At 40.3% G+C, this 18,371-nt stretch overlaps 1 protein-coding gene across 8 annotated transcripts in view; it reads left to right on the top strand.

Moving 5' to 3' along the window:
• The first annotated feature begins 4,617 nt into the window (after positions 1-4,617).
• LOC135698565 (nucleolar protein 4-like) overlaps positions 4,618-18,371 on the top strand; it is a 37,786-nt gene continuing 24,032 nt past the window's right edge. For 5 of the 8 annotated variants that reach the window (XM_065218609.1, XM_065218605.1, XM_065218606.1 and 2 more), the window contains exons 1-2: positions 4,618-5,219; positions 5,344-5,745. In XM_065218609.1, coding sequence (XP_065074681.1) covers positions 5,701-5,745 — 45 coding nt within the window. In that variant the 5' untranslated portion in view covers positions 4,618-5,219; positions 5,344-5,700. Of the gene's footprint in view, positions 5,289-5,343; positions 5,746-18,371 lie in introns of all 8 variants that reach the window. The other 3 variants (XM_065218610.1, XM_065218604.1, XM_065218603.1) reach the window with 3 other exon arrangements.

Below are 18,371 nucleotides of genomic sequence, written 5' to 3'. Positions count from 1 at the left end.
ACATTTTTGAACGTTGTCCAATCGATATTACGGGTAAGATCGTACGCGACGTAAACGGGTTCCGACGGATTGAACCCACTGGCAACTGAAACTTTGATCGGCAAGTGATCACTACCGTGGGGATCTTGGATCACATTCCACGTGCAATCCAACGATAATGAGTTAGAGCAAAGTGTGAGGTCTAATCTACTTCCATTCGAGGATGGGCCAGCCAAACGTGTTACTTCTCCATTGTTAAGAATTGTCATATTAAAGCTGTCGTAGAGGTCATATATCAAAGTAGAACGGTTGTCATCATACAGTTCCCCCCAGCCTGTACCGTGGGAATTCAAATCTCCCATAATCAACCGTGGAGCAGGAAGTACCGAACAGATATCTGAAAGTTGTTTGCGATTAACAACGGCTCTAGGAGGAATATAAACAGAAGCAATACAAAGGCTCTTACCTTTAATAATAGCCTGACATGCGACAACTTCAATACCTGGAAATTGTGGAAGATTCACTTTATAGAAGGAATGGCACTTTTTGATCCCCAAAAGTACCCCTCCTCCACGCGAATCCTCACGATCCAGTCGAATAATGTTAAAATCATAAAAAGGAAGATCGATATCTGAAGAGAGCCAAGTTTCACCAACAGCAAATGCATCACAATCATTATTGTGAACTAAAAACTTAAAAGAATCTAATTTAGGAATGAGACTTCGACAATTCCACTGTAGAACAGTGATCAAATCCCCGACATCGTTTGGAAAATTATCCATCGAAGGAAATGATTGCTGCAATGAGGGGCCACTTCAATGTCAATTGCTTCAAGAGGGTCTTCACAGAAGGAAGCATTGCCAGAACAATGCTTTTGAGAGGATCAGAAATATTGAGGTACTTGAGAATATCGTCCACAATTTTATCAAATGAGAACAACCCGGATGAAGAAGGGGCTTCTGTTCTTAAAAATGGGCCATCAGGGGTTTTTGATGTCCCCGGGAGAGATGGAAAGTTCTGGTTATAGTCAGTTCTGCGGAAACCAGGAGGAGTTGAAACTTCCTTTTTTCCATCACTCCTTGATTTGGGCAAGCTGATTTGGAGTTCCTTATCTGCAACTTTCCGCGAACGGATGCGTTTTCGTTTCCGTGCAGAACCTTCTGGAAAACTGAAAGACTCGTCATCAGACAAAACAGCAAAGGGATTTTTGTCGTTGGTTGATGGTGTGGCTGTTTTTAGCATTGCTGCAAAAGACTGCCTGTAACGCTCCTTAAGAGAGCGTTCTAGTTTCTTCCCACGTTGTTTGTATGGCGGGCACGATAAGAGACCATGAGGAGTTCCCTTACAGTACACGCATTTTGGTGCAGTGACTGTGCAGGCGCCATCCTCGTGCTTCTCCCCGCATTTGGAACAGCGTGCCTTGCTGCCACAGTGAGAGGCCGTATGTCCCAACTGTTTGCAGTTTTGGCAGTTCATGACCCGAGGAACAAACAAGCGCACAGGTAGCCGAAGTTTTCCCAACTCGATGTAGTGAGGAAGGGCTGAACCAGAAAAGGTCACCCGAAACGAGTCTGTGGGGGTCTTTTTACCGTCGCTGAAAGATACTGAGTTCAGCTTCTGGACTTCCAGTATCTCAACCGTGGGAAGCAAGGGGTTCTTGAAACGGCCAACCGCTCGCTTCGCCAAGATCTCGGGGGTCAGACTCGCTTCGGTGACCACACCTTCGATCTCCACATTACGAGCTGGGATGTACACTCTATACTCGAGTGTAAAGAGCTGGGAGGCAGCAATCTCGTTAGCTTGTTTCAGGTTAGAGACGACAACGCGAAGTTTATTGTACCTCACCTTCGAGATTTCGGTCACGGCTGAGAACCGCTTCGTCAGATCATTAGTAATTTGCAATACATTCAAAGGTTTCTTTTTGGGCTGAAAGTAAACAACCCATGGGCCAGTCGAGTCTTCTGGGTAGGCTCGCGATCGGGGGCTTATCTGTCCCTGTCCATTACCAAACTGAGATGACGAACCAGGGAAGGCATCATCTGATTTCTGGGATGACAGACGTTTTCGACCCTTCTTGCTATCGCGTGGCAAAGTGGTGCCACCTTCCGACAAAACGTCCATTTCGTCTTCCGACAAAATGTCCATTTTGCCGTACTAGTGGGAGCGAAAAAGGCTCTACCACTGCAACGATAATCAAAATTACTCGGACACAAGTACATAATGATGATGCATGATAATTTTATGTTATGGAGAACAAAGAGGTGCTTCAACCCCGTATGATCGTTATACCCCTTCCTCCCCTACTACGCTGACATATGAACCAACATTTTGTTCAATTTTGAAAGTACCGTCTTCTGATAGGAAAAACAACTGCCTGTTGTTTTATTATAAAATGCAACCTTCACTCTCTTCTCTGCTTCAGAGACCTAATTCAAAACTAATGATGGAGCTACTGAAAAAAATGTATTTTTTTGCGAATTGTTTTATCCCACAACATGCATGGCGTTTTTGTGTATTATACTGAGGTGCAAATCAACAAAAAATGTGTGACGAAATAGTGTCAGTTACTATTGTAGTCGATGTCGAATTTGGTGCACATTGATCACAGCAAAATTATCAACATTGATCAACCCTATGTTGTTATGTAGGGAAAATTCTTCTTTCAATTCTTAACCATTACATTAAATTTAAATACATTATCTCATGCGTAAGAAGAACGGTGGTCTGATTATGCTAACATGAATTGTCTCGAGTTTTGAACCATAACGGAAACATTGAAATACTTGAAAAATTTAAGATAACGTATAATAGTTGAAAATGCATGACATACATCAATTTGGCGTAGCTTTACGTCATACTGCGGTCGTGACTAGGACACAACACTTTAATTTTTTTTTGAAGGAAATTCTGATACTTTGATATTGATTCCTTCGAAATTCTAGCGAAAGTGTCAAGAAAATGCTTAGTTCTGGAACATTATACAGGAAATCTGGATTTTCGGGAACCATACTATTCCATTAATTGCAATGTCCAGAAAGAGGATAAGTTTCTGAATCCAATGGTGCCAAAAGATTAAGAATCGGTCAAAATTGGCAGCAGTAGCAAGCATTTCAATTTTGTGGGTACCCGGGTACCCTTGTCGAGCTCCTAAAGGGTAAACAATTTCACGACCCCCCCTTTCGAAGCCCCTTGCTGCAATTTGAAATCTTTCTTCATGAAAATTTGTTGCTCCATAAGTTCTAAGAATTCTGGTTTCCTGTCGTGCAAATAACTTCATAATTTATTAACTTGAAATCTGAAAAGGTACCCAGGTACCCTGTCGATCACATAACGGTTAAGCATGCAGTTGAATAAAACCGTCAAGAAGTCGTCTTGGATTTATTGTGGCACTACTCATCAGTGGATTTGAATGAAATTTTGAAAGTTTGCTTACAATGACCCAAGGTTAAATTTGGCATAGATGTTATGAATTTAGCATCTGTGAAATACACTGTAAAAAAGGCAGTTAATTTTTCCTCACCCTGTAGTTTAGAGAACATCAGAAAGACTCGAGAAATACTTCTGAGAAGTTTATCTCAAGGAAGCTTATGGTAATTTTACAGTAGTTAACGTTTCTGCAAAGAACTTTGGAGAACTTCAAAAATGATTAATAAATATTTGAAATGCTTTGGAAACCTATATTAAGATCGAAGAAAATCACAATAATCATGACATGCGTTTCAGTTGTCCAATGGGATTGGTAACAACTATCAATTTACGTCTTTGATGAGCACCTTTGCATTCATCCACTATTGTAGAGGAGACGAATATCCCCGGCTGTTTTAGTTATTTTCTATTGGTCAGCCAGGAAATTATCCCGCTTGTCCCTTCAACAAGAACACTTAACTTGCTTCTCGTATACCATTAACGAACTTTACTGATAAAAAATATGAACATTTTGTATCATTTAAAAAATGTATAATACAAGCAAATAGAAAAATTTTAGATACTGAAATTTAGTTCCGTCCTCGGTAGCTTGTTATTCCCACTGTGCGAGCTGTGCCAAAACAGAAGCAGCATTCTGGCGATGATTGAAGCGAGCCGTACACTGCCATGCTAAGGGCCGACGAGATGCAAGCAAGAACAAGGCCGTACGTACGTCGTCGCAGGCAGAGGGTTGCATACACAGAACGGCAGCATAATCCTACTGCGAAGAGTTTTCCTCGCGCGTCGAGTAAGAGGGGCTGATGCTAACCATATCCGCCGTTGATGCCGTCGACTCCGCCACCGCCGCTGCTGCCTTTGGCATTGGGTGAGTGATTGGTTGAGGGGGTGTCGTTCGCTTCTCATCCCACAGCGCGTTCTGTGTTCCGCTGTACCATCGAGTGGGATGGGAAAAGGCAGAAAAGGGATTTTTGTGAGGTGGATGTCGGTTCGTATGGCAATACATAATGCAGGAGTTGTAGCTGCTATCTCGGGAAGGAAGTAGCGCACGAAAAAAAAAACTTTTTCGGTACATAAGAGAAAGCGTACCCTTCTCCACCTCCGCAGGGTTCTAGAGCATGTGATGGCGCGGAGGGAAGCAGTCTCCTTGCTTTTGCTTTCCTATGTATAGGGGGTGCAGCAGTGATGTTTTGGTCAGTCAAAACTTAGTATTCGGCGAGTAGTGACATCGGAAAACGGTGCTCCGGAAGGATTGAGAAGATTTGAGCTGCTACATACAGACAGACTTTGCTGCTTTGAAATTTCTTGGAAGCTTTCAAGAAATACCACCCACATTGGCGCTCGTTTCGGGTTTTGAACCTCAACCCCAGAAGAATCCTTTCGGTTTCAGAGCTACCACCCTCTAATCACCAGAAAGGGGTTGCTTAGTGCGCCTCCACACAAGAAGCCGAACAACCAACACAGTTGAACCACCCCGAGAAGAAGACGTTGGTACTGTTGGTGCCTGGTGGTGGCATTTCCTTCTTGCCTAGAAGTGAGAGAGATACACAGACCGAAAGCCACCCGAAAGGAAGGCATACCGGAGAAGATCCTTTAGTGGTACCAGCAGCAGCAACCCCCCGAACTCAAGAAGACGAGGGCGCATTCCATCTTACATTTTTCCTTCAAGGATAATAATAGACGTCGGTTGGTCCTGGTAGAGCGTTTGTGCTGCTTTGCTCGTCGTCGAGTGCGGATCGGTTTTCTTAGCCAAACTCTTTGCTTTCAACGCAGTGTGTTTAGGAATCCAAAGTCCAAAGTGTGTACAAAACCAATGAGTGAGTTTTAACTTTGCGACGGAGTTAATCATATTTCAGAGGAAACTTTTTCTGAACCGACCATGAATAGTGTGTTTTAGTTTTTTTCTTTCTTTCAAAAAGTGATTCAAATCAACTATCAAAGTTTTTCCTTTTCTCTTTTCTTTTCTTCTTCGTATGGAAATTCAAAAAATATCTTGAATTTTTTAACAAAAAAAAAACGGCAACGATCGACTGAACGTGCATTTACCATCAACGGTTGCCTACGTTCGGAATTTTCGCTGGTGTTGGGTGGGGTGTTGCGTTCTGTGCATCTTTGAATGAATCGTGATTTTTTTCTCTGAATTTTCCAACGTGGGAATAACGACAACGACATAAATAAAACGTGCACACGTGTCATTGCATTCTGTGTTTCTCTTTCTCTTGGAATCGTTCGTCGTGTGAAATCGTAAATCGTCTGGAATTGTAATACGCGAATACGCTATATCGGTGTCGGCTCGCGATGGCAGCGAAAAGAAAGGCTACCGCAATGTTGCACAACAACAAGGTGAGTGGTGGCGATGGTGGTGAATTATGTGTGTGCGTGTTGGGATAAAAGAAAATTCGATAACTAAAGGACTCACATGTGTGGAATAAATACTGATTACCATGAACTTGACTTTAGAGCCGTTGGGTGCAAAGTTTGGATGATTTTTTATTTAATATAGTGTTTATGTAACACTGCTTAGTAGAAATTTAGCAAACCAATTTATGATGAACTACTTGAAATTTAAGGAAGAAACTGAATAGTTTTGCATAATTTTTAGTACGCATCGTGGCTGCTACCGTCATTTGGTATTTGGAAATAGATGATATTTTCCATTTTTGATTATAGTGGTTTCCAGGGGGCCTCCCTTAGCTAAGTCGGTTAAGGCGAAGCTATAAAGCAAGACCATGCTAGAGGCAGAAAGGTTCGATTTTCGGACCGGTCTAGGAATTTTTCGGATTTAAAAATGGCTCGATTTCTCTGGGCATAGAGATCGCTTGCCACATAATCATACTAATGTAAAAATGGTACTGACTTCTGGCAGTGTTCAAAGAATACTAAGCTGAGAGCCGACGTAAAGTCCCAATTGTGACGTAATAAAAGACAAAGAAGAAGAAGAAACCTTCCCGCTCATGGCAACATATAATTTGTGCCTTTTATACTTTCTATAAAATCAAGCGAACGCTGACATTCAATTATTAATGGATCAGAAGAAAGTTATGCAGAAAGCACAGGCACAAAACGGTGGAAAGTAAAAGCCAACCCAAGCAACACACATGTTCTATAACAGTATATATTACCTTTGTATGACTGGTTTTGGTAGTATAGCAGTTTACTCACGATAATTCTATGAATTTACTTGCGTAGTCGTGTTTTAGAATGCGGAATGGTACTGTATTGCTGAAATAGACACTATATTATATAACATTCTATTATATTATTTGATTTAAAAGAAATTCAATCATTCCAAGTAGGAAAAGAGTTCCAGTTATAGCACTTGTCATCCAGTTTATGTCCCTCGTGAAAAGCTCAAATTTGAATTAATTTTCCATGTTTTTTTGCGTATCCACAGTTAAAAATTGCATCACCTAGAAGAACTCGCTAAAAATAAGTCTCTCAGCCAACTGTCATAACATTTTCAGGGAATGTAATACACAGTTCGAAAAAGTAGTGTAAATTTCTGTTACTACGATGCACATGAATGGAGCGTCACATACGATACAAATTCACATTACAGATCGTGTAAATTTATGAGTCATTTCATGGAATATTCTAAATATTGTATGCAACCATCCAACTTTGTAAGCAATATTTCTTGCAAGTTGCTAGTTTACGTAAAAAGGAAGTTTGCATGCTTCAATTTTAGCATGCATGGATATTTACATTACCATTAAAATTCATAATTTTTGGGGGTGTACTATATATAAGCTTGGTTTACGTATCTTTATTTCACTCTATTTCTTCACCAAATCCAAATGACCAAACTTTCTTCTTAATTCCACCTATAAGTTTTTGTACAACGGTTGAAATGAAATATTGTTCTACTTTAAATCACGATTCAAACATTTTCTACTCCGTAGTGACAACTTTAGGATGCTTATGGAGTTCGTGCTTCATTATAGCGATCGGCCGCAACTACGTTGTGTTTAAGAGATTTCGATCCTTCGGCACGAAATTGACCTCATTCATCTCGTACCACTCCAGAACGTCCTTGGAATAGTGACAAGAGGCTAGATCCAGCCAAACATTGTAAGAATGTTGTGTGATTTGAGAAACGGAAGCAGTCGTTTCTTCAGGCACTCATTCATGTAGACTTGGCCATTTAAGGTTGTAGTTGTTACGAAAGGCTCGCTCCGTTTTCCGCACGAACAAAGATAGCCTGTCAAATCATGAATTTCATGGGGATCATCGACACTTGCTGTTTCCTGAGGGACTCTGATCTATCGAACTTGTCCGTTTTTACCTATGTTCCATCGTCCATGATACAGCAGTGTGGTTTTGTCAACATTTTTGTGTACAGCTTACGTGCCTGCGTTCTAGCTGTTCTATTCTGTCGTTCATTTCGAACCTTGAATGAACGTAGTCCTGCTCGTTTCTTGACTTTCTGCAAGAAACATTTTGTCAGGTTTCAGACATCCCGAACGGAATAGTTGGGTTTGCGTTTGAAGGCAGCAACCACTCGCTTGTGATCTTCAAAGCAGTTAAACGTTCTCCGAAATGTTTTTTTGAGACGACAAACAGTAGATTGTCAGACTCCCAACATCTTTCCCATGGCTCGGTGCAAAAGATGTGGGTTGTTGACATCTCATCCAAAATTTCATTAAAATTATTCCAAAGGGCAAAATGTTAGAGCTTTTTTTAAAGTGATGCAATTTAACTGTGCACACCCTTTATAACGATATTTTTTTATTTATAAGTAGCCTGAAGAGGAGGTAAAGTTTGTGTATGACACATAAAACCTGTCAATTTGGCTTCCAGAGTGTCACAATTAGCGATTAGCTATAACGATGAGTGCTAACTTATCACAATTGCTTATTTTAGTCACTTTAACCCTCATTCGTGACTTGTCTGGGGAGGTGAGATTTGAACTCGTGACTTTGGCGTGAGCGGTATTGATTTCAACCACTACGCCGGGGTCACCCCGACAAGTTTTATGTGTAACACACAAACTGTACACTGTCTGCTTGCACCTAACATATACGAATTATTATTATAATATCTCATAGTTTCATAGTTTTGAAATGTAGCAATTGAGCTTTAATGAGCATTTCCTCGCTTGGTGAAAATTATGAACTGAGCTATCCACTATTCCATGTAATACTCACTCACACGCAGTAGCTTGTGTGAGTCGCACTGATTTCGTTCGTATTCTCTTCTATTTTCTTCGTTGAACGCAGAATTCTCGCGTTACTTTTAACTGTTTAGAAACAATACATTTTTCAATACTATTTTTAATGTTGTCAGTGAATAGTAACGTTGAAAATTCAGTAGAAACGGTAAAATCACAATTTTACTTATAATTTCATGAAGCGTCACGCAAATTAAGTAAAACTATTGTGGCCAATTCAACTGATTTAAATCACTGAGCCACAAACTATCTCACTCGGCTATTTAAATCATTAAAGTTCACTGTTTATACTTTCAATCGGGTTCACGGGTAGAGAGGTAATTGTTCGGTTGCCTTTCCGTTTATCCATCGTGCCTTCTATTACGGTCAGTTCCGAAGTCTTCCTGCAGAGTCACTTGGAAGAATTTACACTCGTTCAGTAATCTGTTTATTGGTGAGGATGGCTGTTTTGTTTATGTGGTGCTCGCGCGAGCGAATGAATTTTCCAAGCAACATTTTATCCAGTCAAGTTTTTAATCAAATGGCATTAGTGGTGAGTAAACTTTGAACTAAAAAGCCCACCAAACGACAGGACTAGTCATTCAGAAGAACTTCACTCAGCAAGCTTCTATCTAGTCGTGTTATCAAGTTATAGCAAACAATAAGAGATATCAATGCACACTAACGCCACCTGTTTAGTGAATTGTGAACTGAGCTGTCCACCATCATATAGATCTTGGGGGCTGTTCATAAACCACGTAGACACTTTAGACCCTTATTCAGCTTCTCTATGTCAATCTACTTGAAATGTCAAGTTATAGTCAACAATTGATTACTTCTTTTCACCATCAATTCAGACATTAAATCATCAAATGTTTCTTCAAATATTCCTTTTTCCCATGAGAAAATATCTACATTTAGTTCATTGTGTAGCGATATTTTAATGAAATAATATATGGAACAAAGTGCACAATTATTGGTATTTTAATAGAAAGTTAATTACGCCACGGCTTACCACCAAGCTAAACATTTCAAATCTACTCGCTCACTGTTGGTGGGTGCTGTCAGAAGCAGTACGACGCATTCAATTAGAAGCCAAATGCCTAGGTGGTGGCCGTCAGTTGAGGAAATTCTAAGCTGATTCAATAGATTTTGTCTTTCTGAGCAGCTTTGCCAAAAACAGTAACCATCTATGCATGTATTTTATCAAAATGTCGATATTGGAACGAGTCTACGGCACATACACAGACGAACTGAGACAAAATGATTGTTTTCGGAACTAATTCACATTCTGTCAGCCTCGGCACTCACTGTGTAGAAAATCAGCTCATTTGCTAAACACAGCACCTGGCCCAAAGGAATTTTGTAAAAAAAATTGCATTTTGTCTCATTTTTCACTTTAATGTACTATATACAAAATACTTTACAACTACTTTGAACATATTTACACCATATATGTTCCATATATCATGGCTGCACCGCGTGTTATTTTGATGTAATTTCATAGTTTAACGATTGACTTGCCAGGAAGTTATTCGGAGATCAGCCTGCATACAAGTTAAGCCACTGATTTTAAACAAGGTACACCTGATGAAATTTTTATACCCCGTCTGAATGACTTGTGTAAACAATAAGCACATTTTGGAGGGACATGACAAGAATCCTCCATATGCTCCACGCCACACAGATCACAACGTGGCTTACTGCCGCAAAAAAACTGCAGTTGCTTGGAGTTCATTACATGTGGTACAAACAAGCGCACAGGTAGTCTGATTCAAACGGCACGACAGCTCCTAATCATGAGCATTTTAAGAGATACTTTTGAGGCACCTCGAGTAACTCACAATGCTCAGTGAGCAAGATCACTGTCATTTGTTTTCTGACTTTTCGGATCACAGCATCATATGGGCGCAAAGCCGAAAAGCTGCTGTCAAACAAAACAACATTATTATTCCGATTCTGAACATTCGGTACCTAAACTTCCTTCGGTTTCCAGCTCCCGGGATCGCTCCTCGAATGGGCTCTGGATTTCTTCTCAAAATGTGCGTGGGCTGAGGACTAAAATCGACTCGTTTTTTGGCTGTTGTGGAGGCTGAATATGATTTCTCGATGAACATTTCAAAAAGGGAAAACGGCGCCGGTGGTGTAGTGGTAAGCGTGATTACCTCTCACCCCAGCAGGCCTGGGTTCAATCCCAGTCGGCGCCGCCGGGATGTTCTGAGGCATAACATCTCTGATCACGCCTTCCTTCGGATGGGAAGTAAAGCCGTTGGTCCCCGGTTCATGAGTTGATGGGTCGACAGGTAGGGTCCAGGTGTGGGAGCTGCCTTCCTGGCACGTCGGTAGCATTGGTGCTCAGCACGGAAAACAAGATCGACGGAAAAAACAAACCAAAGGAAAAAAAAAAAAAAAAATTTCAAAAAGGGCCTATCTGCTGTGATCGACCCTCTCCATCGACTTTCTCTTTGGATAACCACTGCTATGCAAATAGATTTTGCAATATGTTTACCACATAGTTTGATAAAAGGGGTTCTCATCTAGCGTCCTCAATGTGGAATATAATAGGGAAAGTTTTTGCAGCTGAGTTATTAACGAAAGAGAAAGTTGATGAAGAGAATCGATCAATTCATCTCCACTTTTCGGATCACTTTATTCCGTCTTCAGAACGGACCGATCTCCACTGAACAGTAAAAAATCGCGCCCTGGAGGCGTTCTGATTGCTGTCTCAACGAGATTAACCAGCTACTTGAGTACCTCGCCCATTTCCAGTCTACTGGAACAGCTCTGGATTGGCGTGGAATTTCCTCGAAACATTCTCAGTATAGGCACTATCTACCTGCCTCCAGACGGATTTAGCTTACACGGGTTTACTTAAGTAAACACTTTTCCGAACCGAAACGGATGTTTGCTAGATCTTGTCCTGGCAAATGATTCCACATTACCGGTCACTTCTACTTCTTTGCCGGTCGAGCAACTGATCGGTCTAGATGCTGACAATCCCGCTGTCGTCGTGTCTTTCAGGTTACCTACTCCGATTTCAAATAGACCAATCTACATTGATCATTTCTCTTCATCGACTCTCTCTTTCGTAAATAACTCGGTTACAAAAACGTTTCCTGTCGTCTTTGTCGTATTAGATGCTAGATTGTTCCTTCCTCCAAAGATCAGTGTGTCGATATCCGGAAATATCTTAACACGGCCATGACGATCCAAAAAGAAAGTCGTAGGAGAAAATCGATCAATGTAGATAGGACCTACTGCAAAGGGACGCGAGAATTATATTTTGTTTAATGACGCCTAATATGTGAAGGCGATAGACGAAGTAGCCGAGGAGTAAACAGACAGAAAAATCGATGTATGTCGATAACATTTTGAGGTTCATTGAGTTACTCGCTGCAAAAAGGAACTCAGAGTAAAGCTGTCTCACCCCATGGTCTAATTTCCCCACTCGCAACGTATTCAGGTAGCGACGATCCGGAGTATTTCACTCGAAACCAGTACGAAAATGTTTTGTTCCGACGATGCATTTGAATGTAGTCTTATATTGGAATTTTCACGAGGATAGGGTTCTTGGCTGTGGCAGTTCGTTCGGTTCAAAACCACTATGGACAACTATCGTGGAATCATTTCGCTCAGCGTCAGGTGTTTGGTTTTTTGGGGGAATTTCTGAAATTTTTAGCGATGTTCCGAGATCTTTAGACAACTCCAGAGAAGTTTGGATATTTATAGGGTGTTACATTAGTTTCCGAAAATCTTAAAGGATGATCTGAGAAAATTTATGACAGTTCAATTAATGAATTGCAGGAACTTTCAAGAAGTTCGTAGTTACTCATGTTAAATTCCAAGAATGACAAGAATGTTCCAAAAATTTCAGGAAAATAAAGGAGCCTTCAGGGAACATCCATGAATATCAGGAAAACTGATGGAACATTAGAGAAGTTCCGAGAACTTCTTGAAAAATAAGGGAACTTCACGAAGGAACGGGACCTTCGGACAAGTCCAGATAAGAAGTTCAGGGTAGTTTAAGGATGTTAAAGGAACTTCCATGAACTTCTATGAAGTTTCAAAAAATTCTGGAGGGGAGTCTAGAGAACTTTGTCGAAGTTCAGAGATCATAAGGGCGTTAACTTTCATAAAATTCTGAGAAATTCTGAGGAGTCTAGAGAACTTTGTCGAAATTCAGAGATCATAAGGGCAATTCAAATAACTTCAGGGAGCACCGAATACTTTCGAAAGTCTGGAAAGATGACGCTTAAAAATCTTGAAGAATTAGCAAATTTGTTTTGGCTTTTTATTTCAAGAAAAAGTGCTGATTACAGTTTTATCATCGCCAACGTTTCGATCCAAGAGGTTGGGATCTTTATTAGGGCTCGTTTATGTTTTGAATCGTATAATTTTTAGCACTTAACCAAAGTTGGTACATCTTTATATCCCCTGAAGATCGACAAGTTCAAAGACAACGTAGCGTTTTGATCAACCGTTAACCTGATAAAACAATACACGAAGCATTAGTAAGTATTTTGAATATTTAATATGAGCTGATTGCAAACAAATTTTACCCGACCTAGTTTGAATTACACACAATTATGAGCGCTCTTTAAAGGCTGCGCATGGATTGGAGGCAGGCACAAATATTGAAAATCAGTGAGTAACCAGTTCAAAATTTACTATGACAGCACTGTTAAAATAAAATATATTGTTTGATTCAAATCCAAATAATTCAAATATATCTCAGTAAACCTCTGAGATATTTTGAGGAATTAAAGTGTACATCAACGTTTTGAATAGTTGATTACATTTTGCGTTCACTTGCACATTGAAATAAAAAATAATTCAGAAAATCATGTATTTTTTCGAATTTCATTTGATATATAGTTTTTAGTACTCAAGTAATTTTTTTTCCTCTGTCCGGGACATAAAATCACTGCGACCAGTAATTTGATCTATTGAAGTATATCCCGTATCATTAGTTTAGTGCATGTCGTATTATTTCATCGTTTAAGAAATGATTAAGTATTCGGTTTTGATACAGTTGTCATGCTTACCATCATCGTAAGGAATCGATTCTAATTGAAAGGTCCCGCTATTTACACGCTATTTCAGAACTACCCAAATTGGGGTAGAATCCACCCTGATCTGTCAAAACTGAACCTACCCAAAAATGGGTAAATTATTTTGGGAGTGACAAGTTGACAAATGAACAAAGTCGATCGGATTCATTTCGATGTTGTCAATTTGTCAACTTGTCGCTCCCAACATAGTTTACCCATTTTTGGGTAGGTTCAGTTTTGACCAATCTGGGTGGATTCTAATCAAATTTGGGTAGTTTTTAAATAGCGTGTATACCATTTGAAGAGTGAGAGCACCCTCCAAAGGCGCGCCCTTTTGTCAGTCAAAATTGGATTCCTTAGCAATAAAATTAAGCAATGACATCGATAATGGATCAGATCCATAATAAGATCAGATCCCTAGTCTTAGCCACTTCAAACTAGGGAACAACGAACAGAAGATTGGGAATCACATAGATGAAGACTAACTAACTTAGTTTTTCCTTGTTTCAAAATCATCCTCGGTGGACAAAGCCGATTCTTGTTACAATCAACAAGGCATAAAAAGTAACAAGGACTAAGAGGTGTTCCTTTGATTACTGAAAAATCCTGTTTCACTAGTTTGAAGTAGTCAGGACTAGAAATCGGTGGTAGCTTTTACATCCCGTAAAGTTTCACGAAAAGGTGATCTACCCACGTTACGAGGCCATTGATAGCATTGATCTGGAAATTATTGGATTGATCAGTACCGATCGAGGGAAAACGATGAAAGTATTCTTTTGAACTATTGTTCAAAATATAATACTAAAATCGTGAATTTCAGCAGACCCCCTTCACTCTTTGGAATTTATAGAGACAGATAACAGCGCCAAACGGTATGTGACGAGACAACGTTGAACTGCAGCGTTGGAAGAAAACACGCAACATCTATACATGTACGAACCCACACAACTGAGCGGACGGTACAGCGCAAATCAAAACACGAAGCGGTGTCATCACTCATCGTCATCATTCAGCTTCGGCTTCTTCCGTTTGCGTTTGCTATCACCGACGTTGACAAATACTTCCTACGTTATAAAATAGGAAAGTAATGATTATTCCAATGCAATTTTTGAATAGAATGCATGCTGCGTTGGCCAAAGAAGACGGCATATTTTATTACGTTCAGCAATGATTTCGAAACGTTGCATTTCCAGTGGCTGGGGTGTTGGAATAATTCTTTAGAGAGAGTGAATGCTTTTCCCATGTTTACTTCTATGCTTATTAAGATTCTTTTGAGCACCAGCTCCGCAAATCAACAATTACTATTAGAGATTTGCGTCTTACTGATACCGGTGGTATATTAGAAACTCTTTCGCTCGAAAATAAAACATATTACAAGCACATCATGATGCACGCTTGGATGTGTGATGGTTTTCTCAAGTAAAGGGCGAACACGAAATTATTGCGACACCGAAAATGTCATGCCAATTTTCTTATAATGTTTAGAATCAAACCATAATTTTAGGGTAGTTTTATACATATATTAACTTCAAAAATCAAAAGAAAAGTTAATCGATGGAGCCTTGAGTGTAAAATTGAACGCATTTTCGCTTGATGCCCTCCATCAAAGTCTTTACAGTGTCATCCGGTACCAGTTTCTCAGTTTTTTTTTTCCACTTTCTTAACATGTCATTCTCGTCTTTGACTGTCTTTTTGCTCTTCCGAAGTTCCCGCTTCATTATTACCCAGTACTGCTCCACCGGGCGCAGCTCCGGACAGTTTGGTGGATTCATGTCCTTTGGAACAAAATGGACAGAATTGGCCTCATACCACTTCAGGACACTTTTAGAATAGTGGCATGATGCCAAATCTGGCCACTCCTCAGTCCGCAAGAGCAGATGGCCTGCCAAATGAGATATTTGGAGGCGAACTTCGACATTTTCTTCTTCTTAAATTTGTCGTCCACATCGAACTTGCTCTTGCCGGTGAAAAACTCCAACCCCGGAATTTGCTTAAAATCGGCTTTTATATACGTTTTGTCGTCCATCACACAGCAGCCATATTTTGTCAGCATCTTTTCGTAGAGCTTCCGTGCCCGAGTTTTAGCCGTCGATTGTTGCCGCTCATCGCGGTTTGGGAAGTTCTGTACCTTGTATGTATGTAGTCCAGCTCTCTTCTTTGCATTCTGGACGTAGCTCTGCGACATGGTGATCTTTTTAGCCAAATCACGGCTTGAGACGTTGGGATTTGCTTTAATCATCCGCTTCACCTTTCCCTCCGTCTTTTTGTTCTCCGGTCCCGGTTTTCTTCCAGCTCCTTTGCTGTGGTCCAACGTCAACCACTCCTGGAACCGCTTCAACACTCTGGAGACGGTTGAATGGTGAATGTTCAACATTTTTCGCAACTGCCGGTGCAACAGGTCAGGAAATTCCAGGTGTTTGGAAAGAATTTGTTCTCTCAACTCGCGTTGGTTCACCTCCATTTTCGTTGAATCGAAAAACACGACTTCGAGCGTGACAGCATGTACACAATACACATCAATGAGAAAGTGTGCAAAATTTGGTTGATTTTTACCCAATGGTAAAAAAGTTATGCCCTGTTCGATGATAATAGGAGGATGATATCGAGGATGATATCGTCCTCTTTCCTCGGCTGATCATCAACGTCCACATTGACACCTTTCATGCTGACACCTGTCATGCTGACACCTGTCATGCTGACACCTGTCAGTTATTGAGCCCAGGTGGTAAAGTTGGCGGGAAACTCCCAATAGTTTCAATGTGCACTCAACAGATGGCACTGTGATCACATTCGGGTGGTAATTATATGCCTTGTATGAGGAATTGATTAGTGGGATATCTTGTTAATTTGATATCTTTGATTCCAGTCAAATTTTATGAACATCTCAGTTGTTTGAAGCTTTTATGTCTCCGGCAACTTAAAAAAAATATTACGTTCTACAGCTTTACCGTATACAGAAAACCTCTATCATGTAAAATAAAAAAAGTTTGTATCGCTGCGTCATCTTTGTGGCCAAAACATGAACTATTTTTTTCCATAAAATTTTGGTCATAATTAATCCAAGAAACTTCACTGCAGACGTCAACTCAACTGGATGCAACCCCAGAGTGTTATTATTTTTTAACGTAGGACTACGTCTGTGATTTCTATATGGGGGTACACTTTGTGAAAACAATGGAACATGTAACAAAATTATGAAAGACTTAATAACTCAGCTGCCCCTGGACCAATTCAAGTAATTTTATCACCAATCGATCAGAAATATTATTACGCATTTTTTTAATATAAGACTTTATCATTTTTCAAAATTTCACTATTGATAATTGAACGAATGTGCAACTGTTGCTATGATAGCTAAAATTATCACCGATTGCCTGTGAAAAGCGATTTCCCAAACACAGATTTCAAAGTTGAATTACAACCGGTCTGGTGGTGTTCTCCAGTACACAATGAAAGGCTCCCCACAAGCAGCTAGCTATCAACGCTGGCCTCAACCGCTGATCGGATTCAGTTCCAATCACCGTGTGTGGTGGTGTGCGGTCGTTGGCATCAGCAGCAGCAGCAGCAGCAGTGCTTTCGACACGTGGCGTTGAACATTGTTCTCCAGTACACAACGAAAGACTGCCTGCAAGCAGCGATCTGCAGGCCACGAGCATCCATAAAATGAGGAAGAACCCGCACCGCTATTGATCATGAGTCGCTGTGGGCCATCTATGTCAAGCGTGTCATACTAAAGAGTACAAACAGAGATAGCCCCGCTCAAATTCCTATTCCTACACAAAACGCAAGCTCCTGCTGCAGTTAACAAATACGATTTATTATATAAGAACACGTAGTCCTACGTACCCATTGCGTACAACCCCATAGGGCTGTTGCTTGTAGTTTTTTCTTGCTAGATTTAATTCCTGGCCCATTGTGCACTGCGACCCCAGGAAGTCCACCCATGCTCGATTGTACCGTCTAAGCGCTTTGCTTTCTTCTCTAGAGCAGATTGGATTGAACCCAGGCCTGCTGGGGTGAGAGATAATCACGCTTACCACTACACCACCGTTGTTGTTATTGTGAACATGTAAATATCAAAAGTTTCCTAGAACATCCTCTAGAATCACTGTAATAAAAAAAAATATTTCAGTACTAAATGTGTCATGCTTTTAACTCTTCGATGAATCAAAGCATCCTACAAAGGGGTAATCCTTTTCCAACCAGAATTGGATTCCTTATAGCAACAAAATAAAGCAATGACACCACCATGCATCAGAACCCCAAATCAAAACTAAATTTTAAGTGGTTAAGACTAGGGTTATGAAGCATCGTCAATATCGGTGTCGTTACATGATTTGATTTGAGAGAACAATGAATAGAAGATTAGGAATCACATAGAAGGCTAACCCATTTTTTTCATACCTTTCAAAATCATCCTCGGTGGAATGTGACCCGAGTCTTGTCAAGGCGTAAACGAATTTATCCACCTATGGTGAGATCTGACCCTTCTTACTATACAAATTTGGCAAAGGCTTAGAAGCCTCTCAATTAACAACGGTGTTGAAACTTAGTTGAGTGGTGGCGTAAAGTCCCAGTGGGGGTGTTGTAAAGTCAAAGAAGAAGAAGAAGATAAATAAAAACAATCTTCTTCAAAGTCTTATACTAATACTGGAGTAAGTTAATAATAAACATTGATGCAATCTGTAGACAATATATGCGTAGGATAAGCCATTAAGCAAGTTGATTTAAATTTTACTTACTTTTTAAGAGTGTATCTTTGAAAAATA

This window comes from Ochlerotatus camptorhynchus, unplaced genomic scaffold, assembly GCF_037179485.1.
Source record: "Ochlerotatus camptorhynchus isolate MF236.1 unplaced genomic scaffold, CSIRO-AGI_Acam_v1.1 ptg000090l, whole genome shotgun sequence".
In the NCBI taxonomy this organism is placed as follows: Eukaryota; Metazoa; Arthropoda; class Insecta; order Diptera; family Culicidae; genus Ochlerotatus; species Ochlerotatus camptorhynchus.
This window is presented reverse-complemented; position numbering and strand designations above follow the sequence as displayed.